This window comes from Etheostoma spectabile, chromosome 2, assembly GCF_008692095.1.
Source record: "Etheostoma spectabile isolate EspeVRDwgs_2016 chromosome 2, UIUC_Espe_1.0, whole genome shotgun sequence".
Lineage (NCBI taxonomy): Eukaryota > Metazoa > Chordata > Actinopteri > Perciformes > Percidae > Etheostoma > Etheostoma spectabile.
The window spans coordinates 7402597-7428159 of record NC_045734.1 but is presented as its reverse complement, the minus strand read 5'-3'; the positions used below and the strand labels follow the sequence as shown (position 1 = coordinate 7428159).

At 40.9% G+C, this 25563-nt stretch overlaps 1 protein-coding gene across 11 annotated transcripts in view; it reads left to right on the top strand.

Annotated features, from left to right (window-relative positions):
* The first annotated feature begins 520 nt into the window (after positions 1-520).
* Positions 521-25563, top strand: part of fat1a (FAT atypical cadherin 1a) — an 80223-nt gene continuing 55180 nt past the window's right edge. For 10 of the 11 annotated variants that reach the window (XR_004333183.1, XR_004333186.1, XM_032524183.1 and 7 more), the window contains exons 1-3: positions 2308-2551; positions 4098-7387; positions 19971-20285. Coding sequence is in view for 9 of the 11 variants with exons in the window: in XM_032524183.1 (XP_032380074.1) it covers positions 4126-7387; positions 19971-20285 (3577 nt within the window). In the remaining 2 variants the exon portion in view is untranslated. Of the gene's footprint in view, positions 807-2307; positions 2552-4097; positions 7388-19970; positions 20286-25563 lie in introns of those variants that run through there. The other variant, XM_032524176.1, reaches the window with a different exon arrangement.

Genomic DNA, 25563 nt, shown 5'->3' with positions numbered 1-25563 from the left:
CAAGGAATGACTGAGGCATCCGTGATGTCAGAACTGAAGGTGTAAGACCCTGAATGCCTTTAGGGAGATCTGATACATCCCTACTTTCAAACGTTGTGGTTTTTCAAATGACTTTCAAGTGCTTTTGGTATGGGCTAATAAAAAAAAGACGTGCAACCAAATGTGTTTCAATTGTTTATTTAAAAAAAAAAAAGGATCCAACTAGATTAGACTATGCTGAAGGATTACATATGCACCAGACATACGTTTCACGTTTTAATAATTAGGCTAAGTGTTATCATGCGTGGCAAATGATCAGATAAGCAGAAAGCCAAAGCATAAAGGCTAATAATCACAGACATCACTTTCTCCATCAGTTGTTGCTGTGACTTCCTTTCTCTCCGCCCCCTCAGCAGCTCTGTCACTTATCCGAACAGCGGTAGCTGATCACCGCAAGAGAACCACGACGTTGCCAATTTTTTTTGTCTTCTTGCGCGCTCCTATGAGGGTTTCGATTTTTACGATATCACCTGAAGGCAGCAACCGCATGCAACTCCACCTGAACCGCTGTGGAGGAGAGGCGCGAGGCAAACCATAGCCCACAGCTCTCCACTGTATCAAGACACCAAGTGGGATGCCTCTGAGCGGATCGGAACAGAAGGCTCTGAAAACTGTGAGGGACTGAAGAGGAATAAGGTGACGGATTCTCACAAACAGAAGCTAACCTCATCTGAGACATGCTCGCAAAGAACATTTCCCAAAAAACTGCCAGGATTTATGTGAAGTGAAGTTTGGAGCGGCAGCCGGGCGATTACCCAGCTGGTCTGGTGAGTAGCCTTGAGTATATTTAGAACACACAGGGCTCGTGATTTTGTGTCTAAATGAGGTTTAAATGACTCTTAAAACTTTGTGCTCAACTCGGAGCACATTTTAAACGGGCGTGAGTTTTTCTGCCCGACTTGTGCCAAACAACCAAATGTGCAAATACGCACGCTTAGCGCACTCAAATGCACCTGCACGCGCGCGCGCACACACACACACACACACACACACACACACACACACACACACACACACACACACACACGCATACACACACACACACACACGCGCGCGCGCGCACGCAAGAGCAGTACAAGTTGACAAGTTGTCAAGCTGCATGGAGCACACAGGCTTTCTGCAGGCGCACCAGCTGGATCATTGCAGTCCGGGCAAGAGCAGTGAGACAGCGCCATCAATCGCATATGAGCCACACTCCTGAGCGCTTGTAGAGGGAATGTAGTGCAGCTTTTGGTCTGAGAAGCAGTCAGGATGGCTGTGTGTGAGGAAAGGGGTTAATGGGATCAGTGCCTTCGGGGCGAGGGTATAGGCTACTTCCACCATCACTCAGTCACCGTGCTCCCACGCCAAAATACAGATCCACGAGGCGCACCGCTGGCCACTACATGTCCAAGCCCTGACTGCAGCCTATTGTTAAAAGACGATAACATGGGAAGAAGACAATCTCTAGCATTGATTTTTTAAAACATCCGAATTGAAACCACACGCGCAAGGAACTTTGTATTTGCAATGTATACATTCATCATCGTGAGGGAAGCACTTTTATTTGCAAAATAGACTTTATCCACATTTTTACTGCTGACAACAACATTATGATGCGAGTTCACGGATCATTTTTCAGCACAGAGGGCAACAAATAATTGTCTAATTGACACCAGATGTAGTGTTTTTTTGTTGTTGTTGCTTGCCACCAGTTTAAGGTCAGAATACAGGATTCACCTTTTTTATTTTCCATAAAGCGGTTTGGGCTGCAGCTGAGGAGGTGAATATTGGATTCACGTTAGGCCTATAGTCCCATTTAAGCAGGGCGAGGTTTTATCCTTTGTAAGGTCTCACGTGCCGAAGCCTAACGTCAGGACGACCTTCGTGTAGGTTATTTAAGACATATTTATGGTAACGATAAACAACGATGAAGCTAAATACATTGAAAAAAAACTAGAATTCACAAGGAGAAAAAAAGTCCCAACATCTCTAAATGTCAATGAGCAATTTGAGGGGAAAATACATTATAAAAATAATAGCTATTTCATCTACTCATTTTATAATCAATATGCCATCACAAGTGATGGAAGTCATGGTGATCCAGTAAAAATACACTCATGGGCTACTGGGGTCCTTATTGGTTACGAGATTATGATTAATTTGATTTAGTTGAGCACAGCCTTTTGGCCTTTTTTCCGATTATTTTTTCCATAATTTACAATGGTGTACTGCCAACCACAGTAAATCAAAGTAGTTTCTAGTCTGCCCTGGTCCTGGGTTCACACAGCGGAAAGGTTTTATCCGGCTATCAGCCGGTAAGTAGATCCGGACGTACGCAACGCGGAGAGATACCAGGCGGCTCCAGTGTGGGAGAGAAAGGGAAGGAGTGAGGGAAAAGACAGCGGCTGCCTGGTAGTGGTAGATGGAGTAACGGAGAGGCGACAAGTCCACGTATTACCATGCCGAGATTTGGACTACATCATAAACTACATGCAAAATTTCCAAATATATGAGATTTATAATAGAAAAGGTACGTAAATCATTGTTTTTGTACGCGGTGGTCCTGTAGCTCCTTTAGCGTTTAGCTTCGGCATCTGTAACGAGTAAAAAAAAGTTGAGATAGGTTAGGTCGGCTATTGTGAGCTGCGGGCTGTGAAAGAAACCAGTCGCCGCTGCTTTCTCTACCTCTTTGGGGGAAGTTTAGCCTCAGCAAAACACTTGGTTTAGTGTCGTTTTGAACTGTACGGTGGTTTTATGTCATGTCATTTACCATTGCAGTAGTTAAAGCGTTGTTTAACGTTTTTGTTGGAAAAGTGTGGAGTGTTTTTTTCAAGCCAACCTCTGCTCAGCGCACTGCTACCATCGTTTCATGAAGCGAATGGCATTAGTTGGGGGATGGGGTTTGAAATTAAACAGTCTGGAAGCACCTAGCTAACTTATTTTCTTGAAATATTGTGTTTTGTTTCTTAATGAAAAGAGGTCACTGGTTAGAGGTTGCGGAGTTAAACAGAATTGAGCAAATGCTAAACATGTTGTGTTGTATGTGCATAAAAAAACAACAAAGTAGAAGTTTTAGTTCAGTTGGAATTTTTACAATGGTCGCCCACAAGCAGATGGTTCTTTTGTACCTGCAGGCGACGTAGTCTCAGATTTAAGGTATTTTCAGTTAGACTCTGTCACTTATTAACCCCACGTAACGCACTAATAACTAAACCGCGTGTCATTTTGACACGCTAAAAGTACATGGTGGTTTTATTAACAGCACTTATGCACAGACATAGCAACGTCTTGCTTTTATTTGTCTTTGTACGGACTCACGCGCAGCCCGAGACGTTGTTAGCGGCTGTAAACGAATGAATCTGCAATTTTAAAGCAGTTCCATAGTCGTAACTCGACGACATAGAAAAGAGCACCCTTGTATTTAATTTAGTTATAAATCCTTATTCTTACTGGCAGAAAAGTCAGTTTATTGAATTAGATAGTTGTTTTTGCTTGTGTAATCTTTTTTAATTTTAATTTCATTTATATATTTATTTTCATATACTGAGTGGGTGAGCAGAAATGTAATTTTTAATGCATTTCTATACAATGCAGTATTAAATGCGCAGTCTTACATTGAAACTGTTTTTGTACCGGAAAGGAAATGAAAGATTTACAGATGTTCTTATTGCCAGTTCTTTCTCGGAGCTCATTAAGCAGATGTTTGGATAAATGGTGTTCCGCTGTTAGGAAGTGCACATATGGCATCTTGCACTGTGCAGACATCTTGTCACCTGACTGACCGCTCTGCTTTTATCTTATTACCACATGAAACCTATTTGGCTATTCATCAGTCCAGCCGTCACTTGTCATGACATTTGAAGGAGTCTGGGAAGGTGCAAAGTGATGAAAGGAAGGCCGTTTTAAGCATTTACCGTACATCTTTTCATGAGAGATGTTTGTAGAAAATGCTGATTTCATGTAGTTGTTTGCGAGTTTGTATTTGATTAATTGTAATTACAGTTAATTTGATGCACTTAAAGCACTTGCACGGTACCGTGTTATAATACTAACAATTCTATTTTGTTTGTTTCCAGGTGATTCTGTGAAGATCACGGTACGATAATGGGTAAGCACTTGGTTTCGCTGCTTGTGCTGCTCCTGCAGCTCCTCTGTGGCTGCGCAGGGAACCCAAGGATGGCGAGGGCCCCCTCCATGCAATTCACCCACTCTGTTTACAATGCCACCATATATGAGAACTCTGCTGCTAAGACTTACTTGGAGAGTCACACCAAGATGGGGATCTACATCACAAACCCAGCCTGGGAGATACGGTACAAAATCATCTCTGGAGACAATGAGAACTTATTCAAAGCAGAGGACTACCTGCTGGGAGATTTCAGTTTTTTGCGAATAAGGACCAAAGGAGGCAGCACTGCCATTCTGAATCGGGAGGTTAAAGACCACTACATGCTGATTGTTAAAGCTTCAGAGAGGAGCACTAGTTTTGAGTGTCGCACTAGAGTTAAGGTGCAGGTACAGGACACCAATGATCTGAGGCCTCTCTTCTCCCCAACATCGTATAGCATCTCGCTGCCAGAGAACACGGCCATACGCACAAGCGTGGCCAAAGTCACGGCAACGGATGCAGATATCGGTACCAACGGAGAATACTACTATAGTTTTAGGGAGTGGACGGACATGTTTGCCGTTCATCCAACAAGCGGTGTAGTGACGCTGACCGGCAAACTCGACTACACTGAGACAAAGCTGTACGAGTTGGAGATCCTTGCAGTGGACAGAGGAATGAAGCTGTACGGCAGCAGTGGTTTCAGCAGCATGGCCAAACTCACAGTGAGGGTGGAGCAGGCCAATGAGCATGCACCTGTAATCACTGCTGTAACCTTGGCCCCCTCAGATGCAGACCATGACCCCACCTATGCTATTGTGACAGTGGAGGACAGTGACCAGGGACCAAATGGAGAGATAGCCTCATTGAGCATTGTGGCTGGTGACCCTCTTCAGCAGTTCAAGGCTGTGAGAAGCAGCCCCGGGAGCAAGGAGTATAAAATAAAAGCTGTCAAAGATGTAGACTGGGACAGCCAGCCTTTTGGATACAACCTCACTTTACAGGCGAAGGACAAAGGCAGCCCACCTCAATTTTCATCTGCTAAATTGGTACATGTCACTTCTGCACATTTCAAAGTGGGCCCTCCTATATTTGAAAAGGCCGTTTACAGAGTCAATCTTAGTGAATTTGCCCCTCTTCTCACACCTGTCACTATGGTAACAGCCGTGCCAAAGTATCCACAGCTAAAGTATGCCTTTAAACACAAATCTGACAGGAACAGATTTACTATCAATCCCGATACTGGCTTGATCAGCACTTCAGGACCAATCAATGCTGATTTTGCCCCCCGGTTTGAGCTAGACGTAATCACCAGTGACAAAAACGCGGCAACTAAAGTAATCGTTGATGTGATTGATGTGAATAACAATGCACCTGAGTTCCAGCAGACATCATACAAGGCCAGTGTCGATGAGAATGCACCTATAGGGACCAGTGTGGTAACAGTTAAAGCCATTGATTTGGACACAGGCGATAATGGCTATGTGACCTACAGCATTACCAACATGAGCCCTCAACCATTTGTCGTTGACTACTTCTCTGGTGTCATCAGTACCTCAGAGGTCCTAGATTATGAGCTCATGCCAAGGATTTATAATCTCAAAGTCAGGGCATCAGATTGGGGATCCCCTTACCGGAGGGAGGTGGAGGTATCAGTCACCATAACATTAAATAACCTGAATGACAATAAGCCCTTGTTTGAAAATGTAGACTGTGAAGTGACTGTGCCAAGAGATCACGGCGAGGGAGAGCAGATAACAACTGTGTCCGCCATAGATGCTGATGAGCTGCAGCTAGTGCGGTACCATATTAAAGCTGGGAATGATCTTGATCTGTTCGAATTGAACCCAAACTCTGGTGTGCTCTCCCTGAAGCACACGCTGAGCGAGGGAGAGGCAGCTAAAGTTTCCTTTCATAGTTTACAAGTCATTGCGACGGATGGCGAACGCGAGACTCAGCCAATGGTCATGAACATAACTGTCATCACGGCCCGCAAGCCCGTCCAGTTAAAATGCGTTGAAACTGGTATCGCTACCATGTTGGCTGAAAAGCTACTTCAGGGCAGCAAAATCCACACGCAAACTGAGCCGGATGACAACTTTATGGACTTTCACTCAGTCAACCGGTACGCTCCTCAGTTTGCAGAGTCTTTCCCCAGTGTTATTGAAGTTAAAGAGGACCTGCCTGTTGGGGCCCGAATTGTCCATTTAAGTGCCACGGACTCAGACAGCGGCTTCAATGGGAAACTAGTCTACGTTATTTCAGGAGGAGACACAGAAAGCTGCTTCAAAGTAGATATGGAAACCGGTTGGCTTTTGGTTTTTTCTCCTCTGGACAGGGAAACAACAGACCAGTACACCCTCAACATTACAGTTTACGATCTCGGCTTACCACAGAAATCCTCATCACGCCTTTTGGGCGTTAAGATCCTAGATGCGAACGATAACAGCCCTCAATTTTTGCAAGATTCGTATTCAGTTGAAATAAGTGAGAGCACACCTGTCGGGACGGAAATCATCCAAGTGGATTCAACAGACAAGGATCAAGGAGATAATGGAGTCCTGAAGTATTCAATTTTGGGAGGCACAGATCATTTTGCGATCCATGAGGAGACCGGTGTCGTGACTGTGACCAAGCCGTTGGATCGTGAGCTCCATCCAGTTTATGTCTTGAAAATCGCCGCACGAGACCAGGCAGTGACCGAGCCACAGTTGGTGTCCACAGTGCCTCTTAAAATTACCTTGGAAGATGTGAATGATAATCCACCAAGATTTGTCCCCCCTAACTATCGCGTGAAGATAAGAGAAGACCTTCCTATCGGTACTGTAATTATGTGGCTGGAGGCTCACGATCCTGATATGGGACCTTCCAGTCAGGTACGATACAGCCTTATTGATAACGGAGACGGGAATTTTGAAGTAGACAAACTCAGCGGTGCTGTGCGGATCGTGCAAAATCTAGACTATGAGACAAAACAGGTGTACAACCTGACGGCAAAAGCTAAAGACAAAGGGAAGCCCATGTCCTTGTCGTCAACCTGCTTCATTGAGGTGGACATAGTGGATGTGAACGAGAATCTCTACAGGCCTTTGTTCCGGTCATTTGTGGAAAAGGGATTTATAAAAGAGGATGCACCTGTCGGGACTTTGGTGATGACTGTATCTGCTGAAGATGAAGACAAAGACCAAGACGGACAGATTCGATACTCCATACGAGCTGGATCTGGCCTGGGGATATTTACCATAGATGAGGAAACTGGTAAGTCTCTTTTCTCTGTGTTACTACTGGCTGTGTGAAGCTTGTGTTTTCCTTTGAAATATGGATGCATGCGCTTGAAATAATTTGCATAAGGAAAGTTTCATGCAGTTAGAGTTTATTCAATTAATTTCATTGTGTGGAACAATGAGGTAAGGAAGTCTTCAAGGAGACGGGTAAGGTTCCTGATTCCAGTCATTTTTTCTCTTTGGGAGAATTGACGGCATTAGCAGATGGACCGGCTATCTCTTAGACCTGTGTGGGCATTCTTGAGTAGTTGGGGTTATAAGAAGTTTCTAAGTGGTTTCACCTCCTCATTTTGCAGCCGTGCTCTCACTGTATTAATTCATACTCTTTTTTTTTTTTTTCTTGTTTTAAATACTACTCATTTAAAAAATGCCCATGGTTTGTTGGAGCTAAGACTCAAACATTCTAATAGCATTTAGAAATGTAACGTTTTTTATAACAGCATATAAAGGCAGAATTTGCTTGCAGGTTTCATCTTATGCTGCTGAAAATATGTTAATACTTGCTCAGCTGCCCAGAATGATTTTAACAGCTGACTCAAATTAGCTCAAAATAAGCAGTCTGGAATTCCAGGAGTTCCTACCCAAAACCTGGCAATCACCTCATTTGGAAGTTTTGAACTTGGCTCGCTGCCCTCCTTCTAAAACTTAGTAACCACATTCTCGAGCAGCACCCCCTATTTGAAATTACATTTTTTTCTCTGCATTATACATATTTAATATCTAAATGAGGCAGTGAATCTTAATGCATAATACATAGATTTTTCTTGGCACATGCAACCTCAAAGGTTCATATCTACATAAGAAAGCTGGAAATGCATTTTTCTAGTGTACTGCTGACCGGTACCGTTCTAAAAGTGTTTTATATTTTTAGTTTATTAAGAATCCGATACAGTATGTGAATTATTCAATAAGTTGACAGGAAGTCTCCTTGGTGAACCTATTGGGAAATAATTGCTTCTGTCTGGTACATTTAGTATGAGGAGACAAGCCTTTATGAAGAATCTGTCCTACAGGGCTGTGTGTCAGCTGTGGTGTGTCTGTGATTGTTTCTGTGGTAGTGGTTGGATTCTGATTTGTAATGAGATTTTGTTTTATGAACAGACATGCTGCGAGCTAGTGACTGCATTTGCCTTCGTGCAAGAATTACAAGTGCTGCTTCATGATGTTTTAGTCCAGTTTCTTCATATTTATGTACTAAGTGGACTGTAATGGAAGTTGAATTTGCAAGGACTAGTATAGATTTAAGATGGACTGCAGGGCTAGAGTATTAGCCTTGATAGGGCCACATGCAGGCCAGTGGTAGTCCATGTCTAACTTCAAATCCTGTGTAGGGTTACAGAGACAGGGAGCCTGGTCTGATCTTCTACTTAATCCCAGAGGCCTATATTAAGTGATTATCTGGAGGTGCAATGATAGGATTGTCCTGGGTTGGGTCCTGTTATTATGGATTACATCTGAGGTCAGTAGACAACTAAATACAGCCAAGGTGGTAATGCCCCTCCTATGATTTCACTAGATGACGGGTGTGGTTTGTAAGACTGCCATATACATTTAGAATATTTCCTTCTAAAAAGGAAAATATAAGCGGGGGTGCACTCACCGCTTATATTCAGCTCTGCAGCTGCACGTTGTGAATCTAAACCAGAATGTTCTAAAATAGTTACGAAATTGTAAAACAAATGAAAAAGCGGTGTAAGGAAAAATGCCAGGAGCCACACACCTTCAGTCATGGAATCTTTTTTTGGGCTGTGAGGGAGTGAGGGAAGACTGTTCCAAGTATTTATCTGTACTACTTAACACTTGGATTTCTTCACCCGTGCAGTTTTTTTTGTTAAGATCAGTTACATCAGTTTGTTGCCTGATGTTGTTTTGGTGTGTTTGTTCTATTACCAGAGTATAAATCACTATTCTTAGTTTTAGCTATTCCTCTTTCTGTGGTATCCACAATAACACAGTAACTATACTAGTTTGTGGGTAACAGAGTGTTGCTGTGAAAAAAACAAAACATTGCACTCTGTGGTGTTTGATGCTAGAAGTAGGCCTAGTGAGTGAGTCTCCTAGAGTAGGCGTATCTAACAAATCTGAACATGGGTTGTGTTTTAGAACAGGCTTGCCTGACGTTCCCAAACCACACAAGAAACAAACAATGTTATTTGTTTGTGAGACATTGCGATTAAATTTAAAAGTGGTGATTGCTGTTTATTGAATGCCATCATGTTCTCATTTACATCAATGCCAAGTAAAAGAAACCCTTTTATGCACACGTCTTTACCAGATATGGTTCCTATTCTGTCAGACTGCTCAGGGAGTCCATGGCAACTGTTTGCCTGGACATTCTCTGTGTTATTAAAAGCTCTGTGGTCACTGGCTCAGTGCCATCTTAATTTAAACTTACTCTTATCAAGACTCTTTTCTGGGCCTCTTCCCATGCTGCTGTAGACCAAATTTACCATTCCTCGCTTTAATTGGAAAACTTGCTAATAGTCAAAGCGAATTTTGACTGACAGGGACCTAAAAGACTCAGAGCAAAAACCTGGAACTTTAATGTAGCCTACTGAAATCAACTGCTCATGTTTAACATATTAACCAACTTGGAGATTCAGCAAAAATAAAAGATGGACATTTTGCTGTTGAATATAAGTCTAGCATTAGCTTTTAACCCTGGTTTATTCAACCAATCTTGAGAAATAAATCAGCATCTCATAGTTTGCAAGACGTTTGAGTTATTTTGCCACCCACCAGTGCACTTTGTTTCTCCACCATTTTATGCTGGGTAGGAAGCATTCACTTTACTCGTGATGAGGGCTTGTATGCCAATTGGCTGGCTACAGTTTTACATGTTTGGGCCCTTGAGGTCAACCAATATGGATTTTCAAGGGCTCATGCCAATTTTGAAGAGGCAAGTGTGGCAAATGGACAATGTATTGTCCTCTTCAGAAAAGCTATAAAACCACAGAAAACTAATTTTAAAGATAGCTCTTTTAGGCTAGACACACCCTTAACTGACAGTATGGCTGCAGAGTATTCCAAAAGAGCACTGCATACTGTATGTGGGTCTGTAGTGAAAACAGTTGTAAGGACTGTAACTCCTTGTGCAGGGCCCAACTATAATATCAGTCTTGCACATAAAAGCTCAAATCAGACTTCCAAAAGAGGCAGTAGTATTGTGAACCATTGAAACAATCCTTATCATTATGAACCTAATCAAGTCTCCACTCCTCCAAGTACACACCTGACTCACATCCCCCCTGACACACCTTCAGACATCAACCAAAAGGGCGAGGTGTTTTTTTTAAATTTATTGCCAATGAGTAACTGTCGTTTCATTTCCTTATGCTGGGATGACTAAGGCAGAAATCAAGACACTGAGCCCTAATTTATCAAAATCTCCAACTAGACAAATGCAGAAAAATGGAAAAGTCAAAGGGAAAGAGCCAACTTTACATAAGGCATTTTTCAGCCCATTTAGATAAACCATTGCACAACTTCATCTCGGCGGCAGGATGGAGTATTCTTAGGTGTAAAATGTCCTGAATTGAAGGGTGTTTGACAGTGACGTCCTTGGATTTGCTTTTGAGCAAGGGAGCCACACACCTTCAATAATATGAAGTTAAGAATGTCTGTAGACAATCGAGGAATGATGGGCTGTGCTTGATTGGAAATAAAGGAAGTGTGAAGGTACATTGCAAGTTTTATTCTTCTATTTATTACCTACGTATATATTATACCTTAATATCTTTCTCCTATTCTCCTAGGTATTGAATGACGTTAACATGAGCATCAGGTCTAGATGGATCAATCTGTTTTAAGCCCCATCCCACAGGAATAGTATTACCTCATGACCTCTAGTAATTTTTAATAATTACGAAGGTTGTCTATGATCTTAATCCCATGCGAATCGGCCATGTCTATAATTTGTAAACATTCCACTGCAAATGATCTACCATTTTTCACCAAAATCCGAGGTCCTGTGATAATATTAGTCCCTTGCGAATTGACATTTCTGTGATTTGGCATGTTGTATATAATTTTTTCAAGGTTGTTGTTACCTCATCATGGCCAACCAAGTTTGGACCACTGCCCAAACGGAGACCTCCATCCCTGAGTTGACACGTTCCCCGTGGCTTCGTCCGAGGGCTGACGGTGATGCTGTGTGGGTACCCTAGTGGCGTAAATGATAGGGTATGCGCCTCTAGTAACCGCTACCGCTATACTGCTGTATACTACACTATATGTAGATATACGAACCAAAGTATGCCACAGGGCAATCCATTTGAGCGTCTCCACTTGAAAGTAAAGAGTAATTCAAGGCTATATTGCCGTGGAGGTGATGGTATGGAGCTACAACACCCAACTTACTTTGAACATGTGCTCAAAAGCAAGTTGTGTCTCAGCTTGAAGTGAAATTATCCAGTATACAAGGTGACCAGAACAGAGAATGTCTAGATTAGACGCAGATGCTGATTGTATAATATATGCATTGCCCTTTCTTGTTGGATAATATATGCATTGCCCTTTCACTTGAATCTGTTTGCAGCCTGTGCTGTAAATGTGTTCTCTGTTTGACAGACAGTTTGATGCATACTAACAAAGTCCTGTTAGTGTGTTTTCCATTCCCCAAAAAATTGCAAGTCCTTCACTTCTTTCCCCATTGTCTTTCATTAAAGGTAAACAGATTCTTGACAATAAGGACAAGGTGTATGCGTGTATTTGTTTATGGTCAGTCAGGCTGTTGCCCACTGCCCCTGATTTTCCATCCAGTGCCTATATGTTTGAGATAAAAGTGGGGACAGCAAAGTGGCACATGATTCCAAGTAATCTTTGCTTGAGTGCTGTTACTGTGGAGACGGGACCAGGAATGTGCAGCGGGACGAAGTTGATTGTGGGCTTGCTAAATGGAAAACACACTTTCCCTAGTTAAAAGTATGTTGTTCTCTCAGTCGATTAAATCTTTTTAAAGTAACGTAAGGCTGCCTTGTGCAGAGGATGTGCTTCATTATGTGTTAATTATTGTCATGCTAACACTATCATGAAGTAGAGCTATACTCTCTATTCCTGTTGATATACTGTGGATAGTACTGCAGAGTTTTCACTTTTAAAACAGTGTTTTTTTTCAGTGGCCCCCATGGAACATTTAAAAGTCCAAAAGGATGTTACGTACATTTGCTTATTGTATTTAGGAAAATACAATGCTCTAAACCCGGTTTCATTAAACAGTTTAAGTTTGTTGTTATTTAATACTTCAAGCCACTGGTGCTAAACAAAACCCCTGACATGAACCGCATTGTAGAGCATTACGGAGCACAAACAGAAATGATATTTTGAAAACATTAGCATCTTCCACACAGACACATTTTCAGCATCTTCACCAGGGGCTCTCTATCTAAATCATGGCAGAGATATAAGCCATACCGACATGCTCTTATCCTGTTATTCAAATTTCAGCAACTATTTCAAGCATTTCATGCTGTCTGGTACTTGACAAGAGCCCTGACCACAAATCCATGTAGGGTGCAGTGAAGTGTCTAAACAAGTGTGTACCAAAAACACCAATAATTTGGGTCAAATTGGGGGGAATTTTTATTTAGTTTTTATCTACGCTTAATTTTGCCAAATCTCTTAAAGATTAAAACTTTAGAATGTGGACACAACAACATCCCCACCTTCATAATATAATATAACCTGATGACTTTGCCTTGCTAAATAAATAGTTTTGAATTTTTGGGAAATTTTGCCTATTCACCTTCTTGCCGCAAGTTAGGCTAGATGAGAAGATCAATACCTCTCGCGTTGAACTGGTTGATAAGAATATCTTATCTTAGCTTAAAAACTAGAACAGGTGTGAACTTCCAACCCTCTAATTAACATGATATATATCCTTAGATAAACTGAAGTGTAAAAACATCAGGTTGTGTTTTTTTACAGGGAGTTGTGTTTCCGATGTTTTTTTGGCTGGGCATAGTTTTGGAGTTGTTGTAACAGTGAGGTTGCCAGGAAACCAGCAGGGACTCAAGATATATAATGAGGTAATTAGTAAGCTGCAGAGGTACTAGTAGGTGGATTTTGTTACCATACCTATTTTAGCAGTTTCCCCCCATTTCTGTCTTGAAGCTTATAGTGTTTTATTGTTATAGTGTTTTTTTTTGTCCTTTGTTGTGTCTGTTCGAGAGGTAGCCTATCGATCTGTAGTCACATTCTATGATGATTGGCTTTGCTTCATGGGTGAGAAGCCAGCAGGAGATCATTTCCTGGTCAATGCAGTCGCACCTGGGCAGAGGACATGAATCTCAACTCGTATGAAGGGAAAACTGTTTGCTTTGAGCTCAAAGTCTACATCCTCCTTAGGCCAGCTGGGGTTAACATGTACATTCGGAATAGAAAGAGAAAGAGAGAGAGAGAGAGAGAGAGAGATTTAGTGTAGGAAGATAGAAAATGATAGAAAAGGAAGATGAATGAACACGGACCCTGTGTTTCCCTCATTGTTACCAAAGGCACAGGCAGAGAGCTAGGAGGTATTATAACTACACCTAAATAATACTGTGATATTGAATCAAGGAGTATTGCTCTAAGGCCTCTTCAAAGGCCTTTGAGTCCCAAAAATGCTATCTCAACTGGAAATAATAGGCAATTTTCTGTTAAACAAGGAAAGAAAAAAATATACAGACACATCACAGAAATGTAATAAGTCTATCAAAATATTTTTTCAGTCTCTTTCCGAGGCTCATTGTCAGTGAATAAAAAAATGCTTGTCATGTTTTCTCAAGGCAACCTTTTACATTATCGCTTATTAAGACATTCTGAGCTCATTATCAGTACTGGCTGTAAAAAAAAACCTATAAACTATACACTATACACTGACAGACTCAGTGTTCTCCATTGTTAGGCTGGTGAAATGATGGAGCTTGTCTTGAGTACCATGTTCCCTTTAGCCAGCTGTTGACAGCCATTTCTCTGTCGCTACTGACAATATACAGCGTGCACAGTAATGCGTGAAGTGGAAATGGCTCACTGGCTCAATAGTCTGGGATATTGAATGAGATAAGATAGACAATGGCTTTTGTGTGATACTGTATCACCATTATGATTATCTCTGAGACCTATCAGAAGTGGCTATTTCATATTTAATCTTTAGTACATTAAAAATAGCAGCAACCCACACATAGCAGCACTAAACAGCTTTCTTTAGGGCAAAAAAAACAGAGGGAATTAAGGGTAGTGAGAGAGCCATGACATGTACTGTAAGCCTGTTCATAGAAATACATACGTATACATTTTTTTTGCATGCAAATCAGGGCTTGACATTAACTTTTTAAGGCACTTTTCCCTACAAGTACATTTACATTTCACTTGTCCATGCACAAAAGTCACTTGTCCGGGGAAAGATTTCTTATTTTATATATTTTTTTGAAATGTTTTGCTAATGCAGAATTTGAACAAACCGAAATCATCCAAACAATATCAACATTAATACAATTCAGTTGAAACAGTAGAAACAAACATGTCCCAAGAATAGATTTCTCTTTCAACAAGAAATAAGGATCTCCAGTCTCCATTATATGAAGTAATACTTTGCAGTTTTTTTTTGTTTTTTTTTAAGATTATGTTTTGGGCATTTTCGGCCTTTATTTTGACAGGACAGATGGAGACATGAAAGGGGAGAGAGAGGGGGAATGACAAACAGCAAAGGGCCGCAGGCTGTAGTCAAACATGTGCCCTCTGCATTGAGGAGTAAACCTCTATAATGTTTATGGGCGCCTGCTCAACCAACTGAGCTATCTGGGCACCCAATACTTTGCACGTTTAATTACAGTACCAGTCAAAAGTTTGGACACACTTTCCTGAATGAGAAAGTGTGTCCAAACCTTTGACTGGTAGTGCACATGTTACAAAAAAACACAAGGTACCTGAAATAATAGAACTTTATGCTAGTGAGGTTTTGCTAAATCACCTAGCTAGGATTGCATAATGAAATATTTGCCACTCATGCTAAACTGCATGAATACTGCAAACTCATATTTAGTTTGAAACTATTAGTTACTAAGAACTTTGGAAGGACACACACTTAGCAAAACCATTACACACAAAATTAGTAATAGACTTATGAATAGACTGCGCAACCCAGTCCACATGCATTTTTTTATTCACAGTGACTTAAGGTTTTAAGAATCTTTTGCCTTTGACTAAAAAAAAAACTCATCGTATTGCACCGCTGTTATGAAATCAATGCTCCAGACAATGCTTTGAATAATACAACAACAAAACCTTGGACCATGCTTTTTATATCTATGAAATTTTCAAAAGGTTTCAAGCATTGCAACAGGCTTGATGTCTTTGAAGCACGGATCTTGGCTACAGATGTCTGGGAACTTTGGGATGATGTGATATTAAGTTGCTGGCTAACAGAAAGCTTACTTTAGGACTATTTCTATTACACCAGGCCCTACAATGTGGTAGTGGAATTTGAAGCATTTTGCCAGGACTGCAGAGAGAGAAGAGGGGATAAAGCACTGAGAAAGTTAATGTAAGCATGTGAGTGAGAGGCCTGAGAAGGCTGAGGAATGTGGGGTATGGGTGAGCGGAATTACCGGAGGTAGTTCAAAGCTAACTCCAATTTCTCAACGGCAGAATGAAGGAAGTCAAGGAAGTCCTGGCGTACGTCAGACTGGCAGTATGCAGTCACAACATTTCCCATAGCAAGTTCCCATAGTTGGTGTGAAATAAGAAAATCAGCAAGACTGATAATCTGGAATTTGTGAGTCTTAATCTTGTAATGGAAGCATGCAGTATATTTAGTACATTTCTTTGTTTCACTTGACAACTTGTAACATGCTGTGAGCAGATTCAAGCTGATTTTCAAAAATAAAATGTCACCCTCTTCCAACTTTGGCTTCACTGTCACTGGAAGTTGTTATAGAAGAAACTCATTGTGAATCTGTACATAGCCTTGATTTAGGTACAATCATATATAAAATACCTGTTGGTCTTGATAAATTGAAATCCTTCTTGGGTGTCTGAAGGCTCCACTACACTGCCACTGTGCTCAAGTAACTTTGAAGAACAAAGCCAGAGGGAAAAGAACGGAGCAAGGAAAAAAAAAAACGGAAAGCAAATCTGGGGCACAGTCTGTTTTTTTTTCTCGTGGCCTACGGGCAGGTTTTGCTCCTGCCTCAGTGGGTAGGTTAGGTATAAGGAATAGGTGTGGCAACTAAATTCTTCAGATTCGTCTCTCATGTGCTTTGTTTGAAACTAGTCAGCCAAAGTCCTTGACAATTAGCTTTTCATACTCTGTGCCGTTTTACACATTTTAGGTCAAGTTGTTCTGTTTTTGAGTCTCTTCAGAGATAAATATGGCCAAAATTAAGTTTTAGTGTGCAAGTTGGCTGGCATTTAGTTGGAAAAGGCAAATTTGTGGTGGACAGTAACGTTCTTCTTGCAGCTGCAGTTGTATTCTTGTTGCCAGTTTTTTAACTGCAACATATTAAGCTATCTCCTTTATGCTGACAGAGACAGGGTGAAGAACAGTGAGCAAAACGCATGACACTGGAGAAAGTAGACTTGTTCTGCTAGGCTGGTTTCTGCCAGTCAAACACATGAGCATTCAAGCATGGGCTTCTCCTTGGCACAGGCAAAAATATTTCTCATACTTTCCCATTTGTCTCTTATTTTCTCTTGTACTTTGTCTTAATAGCACTCTGCTCTACTGTACCTCCTACCCTCACACCAACCCCTTTAACCATTTTCACCTTCATTCTTATCTTTAACATTCTCTATTTCAGTTCACCTTTTCCACCAGTTCCCTCTCTAAAGGTGCCCGAAACATTTATCTTCCTATTCTTTTGTGTTTCTGCTCTGGATGCCTCACATTCACATCTGCGTTTCTTATTTATGTCCAACAATTGCAATTTCTTTCACATGGTTTCTTCCATTAGGGACACACTTCAAGTTGTCAGCTTCAATAACATCATAAATTAGTCAATAATGTGTTATTTATTTCAAAATAATTGCGAAAATAAATTGCATTTTATTGGGGTTGTGCAAAAAAATCAATTCACATTTGTATCGCGATTCAAGCTCTACAGATTCAAAATCTATTCATAGAATTCCAAAAATGTATTCATAATTTTTATTTGATTTAATTTATTTTTTTCATTTTGTTATGGCGTGGATACTATCACATGGGAAAAGTAACTACATTTATATACTGTGAATAATTTATAAATCATAAATCGATTTTGAATCGAATCTTGATTCTAAAAATCAATATCGAATCGTGACATTTTCTGAATCGTGCACCCCTATATATTTAGCTGTGTTCCTCTCTGTGTTAAGCCATTAGTTAAATATACAGAGTCATCTACTTTGCATTCTTTATGTACTGGTCGATGTTGTTTTTCGCCATGGGGTCCTTGACTTTAGGAAACATTAGGGAGCTACCTATTTTCCCTTTCGTGCATACCCCTCTTATTACACAACTCAAGCTATAATGATGACTAATAACAAGACAGGATCCCAGGCCGAAAATGCAGGGATGCCAAAGTAAAGCGCGGCGAGAGAATAAATGAGCTGTGCCACCAAACTCCCCTTCCGTGTTAAAATTGAGAATTTTGTGAGAAGCCATTTGGAGTGTTATCTCTTCTCTGAGAAATCTGTCTTTACCCGAGGCAAAACCTCAGAACCTGTTGGCTGCTCTCAGTTACACTCCTTCCTCGCAGTTCATCAAGTTACAGTGGGTAAACACAGGCAGCAGCAGCAGCAGCAAAGAGATGGTCTATGTAAACTATTTGACCTTTTGAAATGTGTCCTTATGTGAATGGTTTCGTTGAGGCTCCCTTATCTGGGCGGCCAGTTAGTATGTTATAGATTCAGTCTGGAAAATGAACAGTACCCATAACCGCTAATGATATGGGTGTGCTTAGACCATCATTCACTTTTATTAGTTTACAGATAATAATACAATCAAATAAAGCCATACATTTCCATTCCACTTATCAAGGTTATGGAGGTATTGCAAATAACACAAACATGAAAATGGTTGTTATTATAGAGGTTGTCAGGGTTTCCATTGTCTGAAAGATATCTGTGTGTATATTGCCCTTTGCTGCCTCACATGTGCAAGTAACCTAAATAATATGGTCCTTTTCAATATCAACAGCTCAGAGGATTTTTTATTTTGTCTGCACTGACTTTTAACAAAAGAAAATCATATGAAAATGTTAAATGCATTGCATTATTCAGTTTGTTGACAGTGATTGCATTGAATAACTAATCAAGGTAACTGCTATACTATGACATCCACATGCCTAACAGTTTTCCCACTTTTTGTTATTGTTAGATTGTTGCTTATGGCTTTGCATAAGGTTCACATTGTGACACTTTTCCTGCTTGCATTAAATAATTCAAAAACCTTAATCTGGTTATAATTGAATTATTAGTGGTCATGTAAACACATTAGGAAGCCTATAACTTTTCACAAGCAAACTAACACATAGCCTAGGCTTCAAACTGAAACACACCTATTTAAACACACACATTGAAAAAGTGAGGGCTTGTAAGTGGGCTCGGGTGGGAATGAAAAGCACTAAAGCAAATTCACTTCTGTGAACTTTGCTCTTAGCTTTTCCTCAGAAAGAACATTCACACGGCTTGCCAGTTTCTGCTATTCAAACATTTTAACAAGTGTTCAAGTTGAGAGGTCAAGCATGTATGTCTGCATCCAACAGAACATTGTTTTAACAGTTAACCAATTACATAGCATTTTTTATGGCATTAAAACGTACCTTGTTGATACGATTGTTACACCTCTGGTCTTTTGCCATAGTGCATTGGGTCATAATTACTCAAAAGACCTTTGTGCTATTTAACTCTAAAGCAACATTATGTAACATTTCCCACTTCAGTCCTCATACAGGTTGTCTAATTGAAACTACAACTTGAGTCAGGTTGCGCAAGCTGTTGTTCCAATGAGACAATCTGTAGGGGGACCAAAGCGGGAGCTGTAGTTCCGATGAGACAACTTTTAGGGGTACCGAAGCAGGAGCTGCAATGAGACAACCTGTAGGGGTACGGAAGCGGGAGATGTTACATAGTGTTGCTTTAACTGCATTCAGACTTTCCTATATTCTCAGTCAGTCCCATAATTTCACATAGCCCCCTTAGTTCTTTCAGTTTGCCAAACTGACCCATCCTCCACTTTTCCATTTAACCATTGTCAACTTATACAACTCACAGGTCTCTGAAAGCTCTTTTGTTTGCGCAGCTGAAGGCTACAGCCCCACATGGCAGTAAAAAAAACTTCCCTGCCAGTGAATGTAAAAAAGAGTACACTGACTGGTTGTTGTTAATGTACCACCATGACATGTTTCAGTCTAAGTGCCTTGAACCAACCTCCTATATCCGCTTGCCCAGCGGCAGCTGGTGTTCAAGCTTCTGTTCTCTTCATTGCTACAAATCGATCTCAGAGGTCACAGATAGTTCAGGCAGTGATGTAAAACTCATGGCACATGTTCCCTGACAGACCGCACGCTAAAGAGTATGCTTACGTCTTTCCCATGTCTCAGGTGTTATCCGAACACAAGAACTCTTGGATCATGAGACAACACCTCACTACTGGCTCACAGTCTACGCAATGGATTGCGGCGTGGTGCCGCTCTCTGCCTTTGTCGAGGTCTACATCGAAGTGCAGGATGTCAACGACAATGCACCGCAAACCTCAGAACCTGTCTACTACCCCTCCGTGATGGAGAACTCCCCTAAAGATGTGTCAATCATCCAGATAAATGCAGTTGATCCAGACGCCAAGGCCAGTGATAAACTCACCTACAGGATCACCAGCGGCAATCCCCAGGGTTTTTTTGCCGTTAACGCCAAGACAGGTAAGATTGCTGTTACTGTATCGGTTATTCCACTATAAATTGCTTCCTCAGAACAGGAAGTCCCTGCTCTGACTCATGAGGTTATATTGTATCCCAAGAAAAATGGTAACCTTGAACATGGCTGCTTACCTTGAACAACTACAAAGAAATCAGCTCAGACTCAAACTTTGAAGGCTAGCCCTACTTCCAGTGTACAGTCTACATATTAAAATTAATAGCTTGTTGTACGATCACAGGTCACATCCTATTCTTTTCATGTAAGCAGGGGTTAGTTGGGATATACTGACTGGTTCATCCAAAGCCAGCAGCTTTAATTATCACAAATATGGCAAACATATATAAAGAATTATACTACATATAAAATGACTTTGGTCGAGGGTTTTGAGATGTAGTGTAATGCTTGGCTGACAGGCTAGGGAGCTGCTGTGAGGTTCCTGTTCCCTTTCTTGTGAAAAGGGAAGAGCAGTGTGAACACCATATTTTAGCCCAGGACAGGAGTGGGTTGAGCCTACAGGGGTTTTTTCCACTCTAACACTCTAAAGTGTATTCTCATATGGTACTCTGCAAATGGTGTGATGATTAATATTTCATTGGAGTCTTTTAAAGTTGCAGGAGCCGGCTATGTTTAGTTGAATAGCAGTGAAAATACTACATGTACATTCTGAGCCTCTCCGTATATGTTTTCAGATTTATTCTTGCAATGCTGGACTGGAGTGTGAATCCATTGACGAATGTGTTCTACACGTGTGCATAGACCCTCTCAGAGCCATTAGCATTGTCAATATAACAATATAAGATAAATCAAGACCAACAATCAGTTAATGTGACTTAAGTGACTTCCATTTTGACTAACATAGATCACAGTAGCAACATGAGATGGCTAAACCATGTATGTCTCTGAAAGTGCCATTTACTAAATTAGTTATTCTTTCTTACCTAGCTTACACACAGCTTTGAATGCATTAAACTGAAATGAGGAATGGGCAGTGAAGCAGTTGCTCCAGTTTGTCCTCACTGACGTGTGTGTGGTCCTGTTTCCCAAGGTTGTCACATCAACAAACGCAAGAGTTATTTTTGTTGGAAGTGGCAATGTGATTTTTTTCTGACCAAATAAGGATTTATCATGTAGCATGCCTCCCAAACAAGCCTCACTGTAGTACTGGGCACTCCCCAATGGACAGGAAAAGAAAGAAAAAATAACTGATAAAGAAAAGGGGAAACCTTAGGTATGCAGACACATAAGGTTGGTGTTTCATCTGCATGCATGACAAGATCAGTTGACATTATGCTGATAAGAACTTTGGGGGGCTGAAAACGCAAAGCGCTGGGAAATTGAATATTTATCTTTTGACAAAGCAGTCATACATAACGTAGGCAGAGCTCGAGCTGTGATGAAAATATCTTTACAATCATGAGTCCTTCAGTGTATATGTGTGTTTTTGCCCTTCTATGGACGAGGACCCTGTGACATTATAGGACCATAACTGGAAAGGAATGTTTACGCTGAAGTAGGGATGTAACGGTATGAAAATGTAACCTCATGGTTATAGTTACCAAAATTACCACGGATCTCGGTATTATTACGGTAGATTTAAAAGTGTGTTCAATATGTTCAGAAAGCACTGATAGGCCTACACAAGCTGAAATAGTTTCAAAAAGCGTAACTGTGTTTGTTATATTACAAAAATATAGGCAATAGGCTTGTAAAAACTATTGAAAACTGGCTACTGAACCACTGGCCTGCTGTAGGGTGTCCGGTAAGAACTAGAACCAGAGATGTCTGAAGATTTATTTACAACTCCAACATGAAGTTAACTATGAAGTTGTATTTGACGTTACATGTGAAGTTGGATGTGGTTCTGAAATGTAAGCAAATAATTAATGAGGACATTAATGAGCATCTGACTTACTATGAATGTTATTTACCAAAACTAAATGTTATACCAGCACATAACAGGAAACATGACTAAGAATTACATTAATTTCTCTGTAATAAGTAACATAAATGTAACGTATTTCTCAGTAACAAAAACCGAGAATAAGCCACATCTATTACAGCGCATATATCCAAAACGGAGCAAACACTGTAATACACCTTCAAAAGCTAAGCATGTGGTGTCTACTGGAGATTGCATGTTGCTAGCAAAATGGCCATACACAACTTGAATATCAACACGTGGCTGCACAAGTAATATTAAACAATTTGCTGTGTAATATTAATCTATCAGCTATTCAACAAGTCTGAAAATGGGAAAGAAAAGAAAAAAGATAAAGAAAACTGTCTGCTACGTTCTGTCCCCTTCTCCTGTCTGAGGGCGGTGCGCCTGCGCGGCAACTTCAGGAGCTTTGGATGAAGCTGGGAAGGCTTAAACACAGCGTTTCCACACCGTGGTAATCCACCGCAATAATAAGGATATTTTAAAAGAAAACATTAATTGTTACTGTCAATATTTCTACCGTGGTTAATCGTTACATCCCTACACTAAAGCAGCAGATCTCAAACTGACTGGCTTATTTGGTTCTATTGCATACATAGCTTTCTTTCTCCAGGCCTACGGTGAATTATCACTTATTCAGCAGTTGAAAGTCTTCCTAGCTCACATGTCTAGAATTGGCTGTATCTTTGCGTTTTTTTTCTTTTTTTTAAATACGTGTCAGAAGAGATCTCTAAAAAAAACTGAAGGACCTAAAGGATACTGAAGCATAAAACAATTAGAGCCATTCACGCATATCAAAGCATGTTAAAACTTTTAACAGTGGGACACCAGAGCTCCTTCAGTCAAGTTAAACAAAGAGTGGTTTGGACAAAGACAACTTCATTAAATCCCTGCTTTGTTGCTTTGATTTCCTTTCTTCATTGTTTGTGACGATTGCAGCAGAGAGTGGAGGTAGACAGGTGGGTGGGGAGAGAAAACAAGGAGCCAAGTGTAGCTGCTTACTAGAGAAGACAGTGATGTATGCAGAGTGCCAGTTAAAATGACAGTAACATGTTTACTAGCCAATGTTTTTAGTTGAATTGAATGCCTTGAGGAACGATTACAAATTATATTTTATTTTCTATATCTGTGGTATTAAACGAGATGAAAATAGGCCTGATATCTTTCTACATTATCAACTCAATATGGCATTCCCACCGCATATTACAGGTTTTTGAAAATGTTTAAATTTACATGTAAGTCTCTGTAATTACATGTTCTAAAATTGCATTGGAAGCATAGGCCCTTGGCATATCTACAAAGCTCTACCAAGGGGTGGGAAAAAGGAAAAGACGTTAAGGCCTATGTTTTGTGTGTGGGTTTTGGAACGTGCATGTGTTCCAAGCTAACTAGTTAGCCTTCTATCATGGACTACAGCCTTGTGCATACACTCAAGCTTCAAACACATTTGACAACTTTGCTTGACGCCTTGGGTGGGGTTGGATGCCCTTTTTCAGCACAGACCCACATTGACTCCATAAAGCCCAGGATGAAAGGCTTAGGCCCACCTTATTTCTGCCAAGTAAACAAGTCCTTGATGTTTTGGCTGTTCTGTGACTTTAGTTTGTCATTAAAGTGCAAGGCTAGCTCTTCCCTATAGCAGACAATACTGCAATCCCAACGTCAGAGAGTTTAGAACTTAACGGTTTGATATAGCTTTGCTTTCAAGGGGATTTGAACAAGTAGAGAGAAAACGAGGCAGAGCCATGTGGGGTGAAAATTGTGCCAGTCAGCTGGATATGAATTAAGTGTTCTAAAGCAGTATGACATCAGTGAATTTGAATAATGCTGTTTGGGTCCGACATCTTCAAAGATGAACCAGTGCTCAGTTGTGTGATGGCACAGATCTCATCCCACCCACAGACATGACAACGGCGGTTTTAGGCTCCTAAGCCTTGATTTGGCGGCTGAGAAGAATTGTATTCCCTGGATAAAAGACTCAACAGGATATGGGCTGTGACAGACAGACAGACAATCGTGTGCTCTATGTAAAATGTTTAAATTTAATTAAATTCTGTTTATTACTTGGGTACAAATTAGAACAAGGATGGTTTGGCCACACACACACACACACACACACACACACACACTAAGTACTTTAGACAGTCAGTCCACTAGTAGTTTAGTTTTCTTTCCTATATAGAGGAGTTATTAGAGCTCTGAGCTAGTTCATCTGTTGTTGTTGACATGGGTTGCCCACCTTTTCTGTGGGAGAGTGAGCAGTGTTTATTACCTGGTGAATCACTTTCTCTCTCTCTCTCTCTCTCTCTCTCTCTCTCTCTCTCTCTCTCTCTCTCTCTCTCTCTCTCTCTCTCTCTCTCTCTCTCTCTCTTTTCTCTGAAATGCTGTTATTGTACTTGGACGTACTGAACTTTGAGCAGAGCTCTTATGCCAGAACACGCAAAGGGCAACGAAAGGAACACACACACACACACACACACACACACACACACCCACACACACAGGAAGTTTGGTTTGTCATGTCTAAGTTAAGGAGAGAGAGCTGGAGCAAAGAACCATCCGATAGCTATCAAATCTTGCTGAATGCTCATTTTACTTCCTGTTGTACCTATTCTTCCTTTCCTTGTGTAGTATAAGTACTTTCTAAAGCTTCTCTAATTGTCCCAGTGTTGTCCATTGACTTTTTTAACATAACATAATTAGTCTGTGGTGACCTGACCTATAAGATAATTGCTCAGAGCGCCAAAAGCCTGTTGAAAACTCCACCCTATAATGATGGCGCCTATCTGTATTCGTCACCAGACAATGGTGTAGTTAGCGGACAAGAGCATGCCTTTAATAGGATATGGCTGTCTATACCTGATTATGTTTGCCCTTTTAATGGCAGCTTTCATTCCAGTGGTTAAACCCAAGTAACGAAAGATACACCCAGGTGAATTCTTACGGTCGTATTGAACAATTGCGGCCCATCCTTTTCTTTGCCTGCAGCCAGCAACTCATTGTCATCAATTTAAAAGGAGTGCCGTGGGTAATGCTTTGGCAAGCTTGGATACCTTCGACAGGTTTTATGTGCATTTGTCACCCCTGGGGTTGAATGAAAAGGTAAGGGAAAACAGCCACTGGGATTTCAGCTGCAAATCATCTATTTTTTGTGGGGCTTATATCAACTTTCAGTAACGCCTCTGTTTGAGGGAGAAAACACACACCCTGGTGTTTTCAGTGGTTTACCAAAGCCCCGACCACTATCAGTGGAAGTGAGCTAGGAAATGGATACTTCCAACAACTTCCTGATGTTTCCGGTGATTTGGGGCCAAAACAATTGTTACAGCTCTCAAGAGAGA